This window comes from Mastigoproctus giganteus, chromosome 6 (genome assembly GCF_048544385.1).
Source record: "Mastigoproctus giganteus isolate SK-2022 chromosome 6, ASM4854438v1, whole genome shotgun sequence".
Taxonomy (NCBI): domain Eukaryota; kingdom Metazoa; phylum Arthropoda; class Arachnida; order Uropygi; family Thelyphonidae; genus Mastigoproctus; species Mastigoproctus giganteus.
Window position 1 is genome coordinate 208,193,282 of NC_143580.1, and position 12,157 is coordinate 208,205,438.

The 12,157-nt window shown below is 38.7% G+C and overlaps 1 protein-coding gene across 4 annotated transcripts in view; it reads right to left on the reverse strand.

Annotated features, from left to right (window-relative positions):
- Positions 1 to 12,157, reverse strand: part of LOC150084912 (cyclin-dependent kinase 20-like) — a 107,146-nt gene that overhangs the window by 59,049 nt on the left and 35,940 nt on the right. For all 4 annotated transcript variants that reach the window (XM_090375639.1, XM_090375642.1, XM_090375638.1 and 1 more), the window contains exon 4: positions 6,917 to 7,105. In XM_090375639.1, coding sequence (XP_090231765.1) covers positions 6,917 to 7,105 — 189 coding nt within the window. The remainder of the gene's footprint in view (positions 1 to 6,916; positions 7,106 to 12,157) is intronic.

The following is a 12,157-nucleotide window of genomic DNA, read 5'->3' on the forward strand; positions in this document are numbered from 1 at the left end:
TCTGAGTTTTCCAACAAATGAGTTTTATGGAGCTGTTGATAGTTTATATTTGCCAGAGAGGATTTTCCCCATCTTGAAAAGAAAATGTCGCAGAGAGGTGAGAATTCAGTCCAGGGAGTTTCAGGAGTAGCAAGGTCTTGGAATATGTTGTGAAATTTAAGATCCCAACTGATCGTGAGTTCTTGCAGTCGAATCCCTGCGGGGCGGTTTTCATTAGGCTTATTGTGATATAATTCAGCATATTGAGGATCAAACAGGTACTGCCAGCTAGGGTGGTATGGCATGCTTTTAATTTTTGCTGCATAATTACACAATAAGGATTTTCTCCTGAGATGCAAAGGGGGTTCATTTGCCTCAATATACAGGCTGTGGACCGGAGATGTTCTGAAGGCTCCCACAGCTATCCTAAGAGCACTATGCTGTATGGTGTTCAGACGTAATGGTGAACTTTTCCTAGCAGAGTCATAGATCTTATCTTATTAAAGCTCTATACAGATGAAGGAGAGAGCTTCTGTCAGCACCCCAGGACTTAGCAGAGACTGCTCTCAGGATGTTCAGTTTTTTAAGACATGTAGTTCGAAGGAAAGCAATATGGGAAGCAAAATTAAGTTTGTTATCTAAATATAACCACAACAGACGGAAATTGTTAGTGACAGGAATCAGGTTGTTTTTTAAAAATATTTCTGGATCCGGGTGAAGTTTGCGTTTTTTACAAAAATGAATTGCACTAGATTTCTTTTCTGATAGGGAATAGCCATTCCGCAATGCCCATGATTCAATTTTAGCGATGTAAATTTGGAGTTGTCTTTCAATGGTATTCATGGTTTGGGATTGACAAGAAACAACAAGGTCATCAGCGAACATATACGATTCTACTGTATTAGGTACATCCTGTGTCATGTTTGTAATTCTTATTGAAAATAACGTCGGACTAAGAATGGACCCCTGAGGAACACCCTCCTCTTGTTCAAATGATTTAGATAAATTGTTCATGTATCTAACCTTCTCTCGAGCCAAAAGGATGAAGATCTTGAAGTACAGTCTGTCCTCGTATAGCACGATAGTTGCGTTCCTAGAAATCCTCGTGCAATGCGAAATCGTGCAATATAAACAACAGGCCCTATGGGAAAAGTAGGGTTAGGTGCCGACCACCCAAGATTGAACACACATTTGGAACCAAAACATTACCAAACAATAAATAATCGGGTAATTTTAATCGTTATAAAATACGTAAGCATTTTATAACGATTAAAATACGTAATAAAAATATTATAATAAAGTATTAGTATTTTTTAATACTAAAAAAGTATTTTTTACGAATAAAATACGTATTTTATTCGTAAAAAATTATTATATTAAATAAAATAGTCGTAATAAAATACTTACGTATTTTATAATACGTAAGTATAAATTATAATACGTAAGTCGTAATAAAATATTGCTAATGCTTTTGCTTCTATCGTAAGCAAACTTGCTTTTTGTTTGATTTTCTATCCAAACAGATGACAGCCGTTCCATCTCTTCCAATTCTTGTGTCTTAATCTAATGGATTTTAATTACGCTGAGTTGTTCCTGCTATGAAAGTTGTTTTTATTTTCTCCGCATTCTTTGTAATTCTCGGCGTTGCCTGATTTAGGTCTATAGCACGTGCAATATCACATGGCCTTTCATTTCGCTCAAAGCGTTTCACAATTTCATATAAGGCCTGACGTAGCCCAGTGGTCAGGAGCGAGAGTGCATAGCACGCGTTCCTTGAGTGGACCGGGGTTCAAGCCCGTGACTACTAAATACGATAAATATTTGTATTGACGATTTATTGTAAACTCTACTGACTTGGTTGTCGTGCCGGAGTATAAACAGAAAATTTATTTTTATTTATTTATATATTTTTTTCTATCGACAGAGGAGGACTGGTCATAAGCCTTACCCGGGAAATCCCGGTGGGCCGGAGGCCGGTGTGATTTTGGCCATAAACCGTAGTATGAGGCCACTATAAATTTTCCCGGTTAAGAATTTTTGATCCAGTCCGCCTCTGTTTATCGATATTGCTTTTTTTTTTTCTCTGAATCTGCAATGTCTTAGCCAGAACGCTTCCTTTTCACACCTTTTAAGTATTTTACTCATTTTTAGGGAACAAAGCACAATTACAAAACGAGGAGGCACGCTTGATACACATAAACAAAGCTGCGCGCGTGTAGCAACTGAATAAACAACACCGTAAAGGCCGAGATACACTATTAATTAACACCCCACATTTTACTAAAGCACATTTCTGGGGGTTACTACCATAAAACAATAAAAACAATTTCCAGTTTCGTTTCTGCTAGTGGAATCTGTTATAAACTGGTAGTAAACTCCATCTAATTGCATTTGCCAATATATCGATAGCTGGAATTGTGTTGGTTTTTACGTTATTATGGTGAAATGTGTTTCCCCTTCACTTATATAAAACACATAAATACATTTTCAGAATCTTCTTCATTCCTATCGTGTTGCGTTCAGTTGGGGGTGATTCCGCGTTCGACTGCCATTTCTTGTAAACACAAAGGCGAATCGTGTATAAGCGAATTCGGTTCGTGTTATATAAGATAACGTTCCCCTATTTATAAATCGTGTATGATCGAATTCGTGTAATGTAAACACGTGTTATACGAGGACCGACTGTACACCGTATCGCCAGGTGTTATCAAAGGCTTTCTCAATATCAAGATTGATCATGACCAGATGTTGTCCCCTTATGAAGGCATTTCGGATGTTTGCTTCTGCTTTTATCATTACATCTAACGTGGACCAGTTCTTTCGAAACCCGTACTGATTGTTATTTTGCAAGTTGTTAGTTTCCAGGAACCACGTTAGCCGCCTGTGAACCATTTTTTCCAAGACTTTGCCTAAGCAGCTGGTCAGTGAAATCGGCCTGTAATTATGTGGAAAGCTGCGATCCTTTCCTGGCTTTGGAAAGGCTAGTATAATTGAGTGACGCCAGGAGTTTGGGTAAGTATTTTCTAGAAATATTCGATTGTAATATTTTAACAATGCCCTTTTTGTTCTGTTGTTTAGTTGGCTTATCATGACGTAGTAGATCCCATCTGGACCAGCAGCACTACTGGAAGTTTTATTGAGCGCCCCTAAAAGTTCTGTTAATGTAAATGGCTGGTTGTACGGGTGTGAAACTCTAGTGGAGAAATTGATCTTATGCTGCTCTGATGATTTTTTAATTTTCTGAAAGATTGGGTTGTAGGTGGATATGCCTGATATACTGGCAAATGATTCGGCTAAGGCATTTGCAATTTCTGCCGGAGAGGACAACTCCTTTCCTTTCCAGTTTAATATTGAAGCCGGGGACTGGACATATTTGCCATCAATTGTTTGTATTTTCTTCCAGATGAGTCTTATATCTGTGTCCTTGTTTATACTAGAGGAAAAGCTAATCCATGCTTCTCTTTTTGCTTTCCTTCTTATTGGGCGGAACTTAGCTTTCATTCTTTTAAAACTAATTAGGTTACTGGTTGTGGGGAATTTGCGGAACAAATTCCAAGCCCTATTTTTTTCCTGTTTAGCGTATGTACAATCCGGATTCCACCAGTAATTATTGTGTTTGCATTTCCCAGGCAAGGACTTTGGTATTGTAGAGTTGGCAGCTTGTAATATTTGATTAGTTATATGTTGTGTGACATAATCTATGGGTTGAAGTTGAATTATTTCATCATCTAACTGAATGTTGTCCCCTTATGAAGGCATTTCGGAACATCTGAGGCATATTCATTCCAGTGTGCCCTACGAAATTTCCATTTGGAGCAACCCGGCAAAGGGGAGTTTACCCGTGTTTGCAGCTTGCAGAGAATTGGTAGATGATCACTATTTAGTGGATTTTCAAGAACAGACCACTCCGTATTAGTACATATGGAGGGAGAGCAGATTGAAAGGTCTATTGCACTCATGGATCCTGTAGAAAAATGTATATAAGTAGGCTGTCCAGTATTCAAAAGGGTAAGTTGGCACACATCGAGAAGATTTTCTATTTGTTTACCTCTTTTGTCGATTGTTGGAGATCCCCACAGCGAATGATGAGCATTGAAGTCTCCGAGCAAATAGAAAGGAGGTGGTAGCTGGTCTATTAGATTTTCTAGATTTTCTGAGGAGATTGAGGAATTTGGGGGAATATATATAGATGCTATTGTGATAGTCATGCCAATTTCTGCGCGCATTGCCACTACCTCAAAAGGAATCTGAAGAGCAACAGGTTTAGATGGCATATTATTTCTAACAAGAACCGCCACGCCTCCACGGGCCAGCGAGTCGATACTCCTATCTCTTCTGAACATGGTATAATTCTTAATGGTAGGACACACTTGTGGATTTAAATAGGTTTCTTGTAGGGATATACATGCTGGTTCATAGCAGTTTACGAGATCATGCAAGTCATCTTTTGCATTACGAAAGCCTCTACAATTCCACTGAAGAATACTTTCCATTATGCGATCTTGTTAGTTGTTTTTGCTTCTGACAGTTTTTTGGTTGTAGCTTGTTTATACCTCTCTATTTTTACTTTGTCTTTCTTAGGAAAGAAAGGACGTGTCATGTCCATCTCATCAGTTGCATGGAGTTCTAAAATTCCATCATCTGAATTTTTCTGCTGATCAATATCCATTTCCGTTGAAATCCGTGGAGGCACCACTGGGGTTTCTGTAGCTTTTGGTTTCATTGTTGACGCATCGGCTGGAATGGAGATTGGAGTATTGCTGGCTTGTTCAGTTGATTGTTGTGAAGGACACTGATTGGGAGAAGTGAGTATGGATCGTGCCCAATTCGCGATAGATGTATTAGGAGGAACTGTAACGTCTGTTTGGATACTTACTGATTGCACCTGTTTGGCAGCTGTGGCATACGTACGCTTTGGCTCCGTTTTGATTATTTCTCTTCTCGCCTCTGAATAAGTGACTTTGTTTTCCACTTTATATTTCTGTATTTTTTTCTCTTGCTTCCATAGTTCGCATATTTTGGAGAAAGCTGGGTGATTATCTTTACAATTTGGGCAATGAGGAGTGGTAGCATTGCAATCGGATTGGTTGTGGTCCTTCGATCCGCAGTTAGGACATATTGCCTCACCTCTAATGCAGTCTGAGAGTGTCCATATTTTTGGCACTTATAGCACCTGATTGGGTTTGGGATGTAGGGTCAGACACGGCAATGGAGATAGCCTGCTTTGACAGATGTTGGTAAGATGGGAGAGCTAAAAGTGAGGATTATGCTCCTTGTTGGAACAAGAGTACCATCTTTACGAGTCATGATTCTCCTGGCTTGGATGACTCTTTGTTCTCGTAGCTCTTTGACTATTTCCTCCTCTGATACGGTTACTAAGTCCCATTCTGCAATTACTCCCTTGGAGGAATTTAAGGTGGCATGGGGAGTTACTTTTATTGGATGTCCGCCAAAAGTTGTCAGATTTAATAACTTTGCAGAATGCTGGGATTTCATGGTCTCTACCAGAAGATCCCCAGACTGGAGTCGTCTTACTGATTTTGGTGAACCTGCGACAGCCTCTAAGCATTTTTGCACAAGGAATGGGGACAATTTACTCAAAGGCTGGTCTGATGTAGAGTGCAGTATGAGGAATGCTGGTATCTCCTCTTGAGGATTTGTTTTCAACCTCTTGGGTTGGGAAAAGTCATCATCGGTGTGTTTTGAGCTCGGAGGCTCTAAAGGTGGGAACGTATTGTTATCCATCTTTGCTCCTTTCAGCCCCGGGAGAGTGGATTTCTTCTCCCAGGTTACCGGCCCCGCCACGAGGAGGCAGGAGCAGTGCCGCTAGAGTGATCAAGCGGTATAAAAGTTAGTATATTAGTTTAAATGGAAAAAAGAAAGGTGATTTGCCTTTCTGAAACTTAGTTACAGATCGTAAGTCTAAGTTTACTAGTATTTAATGAAAACGTAAGAAAACTTTTTTAACTGAACAAAAACTGCAGCTTCGAGAAAAATGCTCTAGAAATCACTGAGAATCGCTTGATCACTATAACGCTTGGCACCCGGGGCCATTAAAACATAGACAATCTGATATTTTACTTCATAGTTAAGGGATGATATTGAGAAAAATCCATAAGTTAAGGCTCAATGGAAGTGTCTGGAATATTACACAGGCATGAGGAAGTATATGACCTGAATCTTGTCAATCAACTCCACCCTAAAAAGGACTGTGCAAGGCTCTTGGGGGAATTTTTCAGAGAATGGCCTGCACTTCTTGACAAAAGGAAATGTTTTTGTGTAGAGGGAATACAATTGAATAAAATAGGTGCAAAATGGTAAGTGTACGCAAAAAACAGGCAATGGTAAGTGTTTTCAGTGCGACTGTAAATGAGCTATGCATGGTGCATGTGAATATCTTAATCAGGCCCTGCATAGTAGTAAAGGTTATGGAGTTATACTTCAATGCAGACATTAAAATCACTTAAGTGAATGCAGAAATGCACACAATTCTTATAATAAATTTTCTGCAAAACCTAAAAAAATAAAAATGAAAACAAACACACACTACCTTAAAAGACATGCTATCTAGAAACTTTCTGGGAAACTGAAAGGGCTGGCAGGTATGATAACCAAATCTTTATGGCATAGAAGTTTGGTTATTATACTTTGGATGAGAACTGTTGATGTTGTCTGCAAATAATGTAATTTTGCATAACTGTTCATTAACCACTCAAAGATATTTTATTATGAAGAAGTAGCTACATCTTGTGGAAAGAAACTGATTTCATCCTAAAACAAGAGCTAACAGAAACAATAATCTTTTGAAAATTAGCCACCTCCTCAGGACTACAACCTACAAACTTTAAGAAAGCAAACTTAATAATTTCATATTAAGTCACTGAAGAATCTGTAATAAAATTAATTATTCAAAGCCAATTTAAATCTTCAAACCTACCCGATGCATAATTCCTATTTCATGACAATATTCTACTCCTTTTAGCAGCATGACAAGATAAGCCTTGATTTGATCTTCATATAACGAAAAGCTTGGATCATGTAACAGAACTGATAAATCAGTAGGCATATATTCAAAGACAAGTACTGTACTTGCACCATGAGGAAATACATCTAAGAGTTTCACTATCTATAATAAAAAAAAAAAAAAAATCTACTCAGAAATACTTATTACTATTTTGCAGACATGTTTAGTAAATGATAAAAAAATTTCAGGTTGGTGAGAAAGGACAAAAAAGTTTAATTTTACCAAGGTCTTACACAATATAAAACTCCAAAAAGTGTGAAGGATGAAATAAGAAAGTTTAAGTTATATTTATCCAAGCCTTCAGAATATGAGTGAGGAATTTAAACTAAAATCAAATTTAGATCAGCACACAAGGGACATATTTTTATCAAATACAAGAGCAAGCCAAATAAAAATTGGCTAAGATGCGTAATAAGAACTATTATATTTATTTGAAAATACTCTCCAAAGCTATTAATGCTTTTAACTCACTGTGTCATCACCTTATTCATATCATGTCCACAGAAAGATTTTACTAGTTACAGAATTATTTTGATAACTACATCAGTGATTTCATCATTCAAATTAAAATTATGGCCATTCTGCTTTACATTTAAAGCAGAATGGTCATAAGCCATGGGTCCAGAATGTATAATGGGTGCTTCAACAAACATTTGTTATTATTACTGTATGGAGGTTGACATTATTATGAAGAAATGTCCCATACCTGTTTTTGATGGCCTTACACAAATGCATCAGCATTTGAGAAAAGCATTGCTTACAAATTCTCTCTATGTCATACAACTCAACAAGTGTTCCCTTGTGGTCAGAGAATATTAGCAAAACTTTGAGTAACCAATGCAAACCTTACCTTCTTTGGTGATGGAGAATTAAAGCACTTCCAATGACAATTTCGATATTCTAATTCAGGTTCATAATTGCAACATAATGAGTCGTCACCAATTATGACAATGTGCAAATAAATTGAAACATTCACTACTCTAACAAAGTAAATGTGCCATTATCGTATCTCTTCAACATTAGTGTTTATCAAAAATTATTATAAAGTGTAATAAATAAATCACTTACCATCTTTCATGGTGGCTCTTTAATGATAATTTGCTTCACTGTTTTACAGCTGTTATTTTGTTATTTGGTTTTTAGGAGCATTAGCAACTAAGGCCATATTGCTCAGGGATATGCGGTGGTCATTCCTTGACCTTTCCGCATCCTCCGTATTTAGTGGTGACGGGCTCGAACCCCGGTCTGATCAAGAAGCGTGTGCTACGCACTGATGCTCCTTCCCACCTGGCTACGGAGGCGCCTACTGTTTTACAGCAATTAGATACAGAAAACATTCATTCTTCTATGAATCTCAGAAGACTACAAAGAAGGGCAACAAGATTTCTAACCAGAATCAGTTTCAAACCAACCAATCTTTGATTCCTTTGAAACAGTATGGAGTTGAGTATGAAATGTTCCAGTTGTTACTCTGTGCACATGCACAGAATTCTATGAAATATGATCAGAGACTGAACTAATGTTGGAAAATATTAGTTATTTTAACATTTAGTGGGTTTTTAGCATTAGCATTAGCAGAGGCATACGATGCAAGAAAGCAAGCTTATGCAGCATCAGCCAAAAAAACAAAATAAAAAAACCTCCCATTTCATCCCTCCATTTGTTCCTAATGCCTGTCCAGCTCAGCCTTAAATTTATTTCTCAAGGCTTCCACAACAAAAGATGGAAGCCTGTTCCACAATCAACTATCCGCTGGCTAAGGGCAAATTTCCGCACATCAATTCTACAACTATCTTTCCTCAATTTGAAACTGTGCCCCCTCAGGTTCTTAGTCTGAAGAATCCCATCAGCATTCAGCTTGCTCAACCTATTCAAGGCCTTATACACCTCAATGAGATCACCTGGCAGGTGCCTACTCTCCAGGCACTGCAATTTGCAGAACTTAAGCCTTTCTTGGTAAGAGCACCCCTTTGTTCCCCTCACCAATCTTGTTGCCCTTCTTTGTACTTGTTCTAGCAACTCTACATCCTTCCTAAAACTAATCAGAGGGTTACTGATTATTCAGATGGATTACTGTATACACTGATTCAAAAGCTTCCGCAACTTCTGGAAGCATTCCTGATAGGCTTCCTTTGGAATTGTGGAGCTGTGAGTGTCACATTCTGAATAATTCCTTCAGCTGTTGCGAATCTGTGACTTTTCAAAGGGGACTTTAAGCTTGAGAAAAAAAATCATATGGAGATAAATCCAGTGAGCATAACAGATGGGATACTACAGTGATGGACTGCTCTGCAAGAAATTCTTGAAAAGAAAACACCAAATGTGCATAATGCAAGTGACAATTCTCTGACACCCACTTTTCTGGACATATATACAGGATATTTCAGAGACTGCTGGGAGTCACTGCGGTACAAGTAACCACATGAGTTGTGTTAGGGTAGTGAAGAATAGGAACAGGTGCATGTATACTTGCATGAACACCAATGCTAGGAGTTTGGTAAATAAATTGATGAATTTGAGGTATTGCTCAAAGCATCAAAGGCGGATATTGTTGGGATATCAGAGACGTGGTGTCACACAGATATAAGGAATGCAGAACTGGAATTTGGGGAGTACAACGTCTACAGAAAGGATAGACAGGATAGGAAGGGAGGAGTGGTTATGCTATTATTTAAGAAACACATAAAATCCAAGAAAGTGAAGCCAGTCGACATCGCTGGACAGTGCAGTGTTGAGTCAGTTTGGTGTGACATAAGCATTGGGAGATCAAAATTGAGAGTAGGAGTGTGCTATAGGCCTAATGACTCTGATGAGTATAATAAGAAACTGTAGGGAAATAGAGGGGGCCAATAAATCAGAGAGTCTTATAATGAGGAATTTTAATTTCCCAGATATTGACTGAAATTTGTGGTTTGGTCACTCACACACTAGCAAGGCTTTTGTGGATTTATTGGATGATTTTTTCTACATCAGCATGTTCGGGAAGCAACTAGAGGGAGTAATACTCTTGATTTGATTATCAGTAGTGATTCTTCATGCATTAAGAATCTGCAGACAAAGGAACCACTAGGTGGCAGTGATCACAGTGTGCTGAAGTGGGATTTACTCAAAGAAGTAACTACCATCAGGGGTAAAGGGAAGGGTTATTGCTTTCGTAAAGACGACTACGATGGTCTGAGACAGTATTTAAATTCTATACAGTGGGACCAACTGATGATGTTACCAACATCAAATTCAAAATGGGAAGCATTCAAAGAACTTATCTTGGAAGCTACTAGGCTTTACATACCAACTAAGAAATATTGTACAAGGTTTAGGCCTAAATGGATGTCAGATGAACTAATGAGACACATGGCAGAGAAGAAAAATGCATGGGATATATATAAATTAACACGTGACACAGAAGCCTATGATAGATATAAGCTAGTCTGTAACAAGTCACAAAGGAGGTTAGGCAGGCAAAGGCAGATTATGAGAAATCTTTGGCAAAGGATACAAAGAAAAACAGCAAAGAGTTCTTTACTTATGTAAACTCTAGAAGGAAGGGGATGAATCAGATTGGTCCATTTGATATCGATAGTTCAACTGTTGATGATCCTGCTCAGGTAGGTAACAAACTAAATGAATATTTTGCATCGACATTCACACATGAGGAGTTATTCAGCAAGGGGAATGCCAGAGGTGTATTCAACTCTGGCAGAAAGCTAGATAATCTTGTAATAACTGAGAGTAAAGTGGAGGAGAAATTGTTGAAGATAAACACAAGAAAGGCACCTGGTGTGGATGGGATCTATTCAGTTATATTAAAGGAGGCAGCAAAGGAAGTAAGCAAACATTTAGCCATAATTATGAGAGCTTCCTTGGACTCAGGGGAGGTACCCATAGACTGGAAATGTGCAAATGTGACCCCAATTCACAAAGGAGGATCAAAGGCTGACACAAGTAATTATAGACCTGTGAGCTTAACTTCTGTTCCAGGAAAATTAATGGAGGCACTGGTTAAAGAAGCACTGCAGGATCATTTAGACAAGACTTCAGTTATAGCTCAGACACAGCATGGTTTTGTTAAGGGGAAGTCTTGCCTGAATAAACTTGATTGGATACTATGATGCAGTCACAAAAGAACTGGATGCAGGGAATAACTTTGATATTATATACTTGGATCTTAGAAAGGCTTTTGATACTGTTGCACATGGAAAACTGCTGCACAAATTTGAGCAGTGTAGCATTGGAGGCAAATTGCTGTTATGGATAAAGGGGTGGTTTGTTTCTTTGTTTGTTATTTTAGGAGCATTAGCAACTAAGGCCATATTGCTCCGGGGATATGCGATGGTCATTCCCTGACCTTTCCGCATCCTCCATATTTGGTAGTCACGGGTTCAAACCCCGGTCTAATCAAGAAGTGTGTGCTATGCACTGCTGCTCCTGCCAACCTGGCTACGGAGGCGCCATAAAGGGGTGGTTGAGGGGGAGAAGACAGAGAGTGGTAATCAATGGACACTGCTCTTCGTGGACTAATATTATTAGTGGAGTCCCTCAGGGTTCAGTGTTGGGTCCATTATTGTTTTCTGTATTTATAAATAATACTGATGATGGTATATCAAGCTTAATGTCCAAGTCTGCAGACGATACAAAAGTTGGCAGGGTTGTTAAGGACACTACTGACACTATGCTGCTGCAACAGGATCTGGAAAGGTTGAGCAGATGGGCTGAGAGGTGGTAAATAAAGTTTAACATTGACAAATGTAATGTCAATGTGGAAAACATTGACATTACATTTGTAATGGCAATGTTTTCCACATATGGAAACTATGGAAAACTACATATGCAAAACAGCAACCCCAGAGCAACGTATCAACTCTGTGGTACTACACTGACAGTGGTAGAGAATGAAAAGGACCTGGGGATAATTGTGCAGACAGATATGAAGTTCTCTGAGCAGTGCAGACGGGTGCAAGAGTAGCTCATGGTGTCTTGTCAATGATACACAGGAATTTTTCTAGCAGGGATAAGGAGGTGATTATTCCCTTGTATAAGGCAATGGTTAGGCCACACCTTGAGTACTGTATACAGGTCTGGAGGCCTCATTTCAAGAAGGATGTAGAGCTGCTGGAACGAGTACAGAGAAGGGCACCAAGATTAGTGAATGGAACA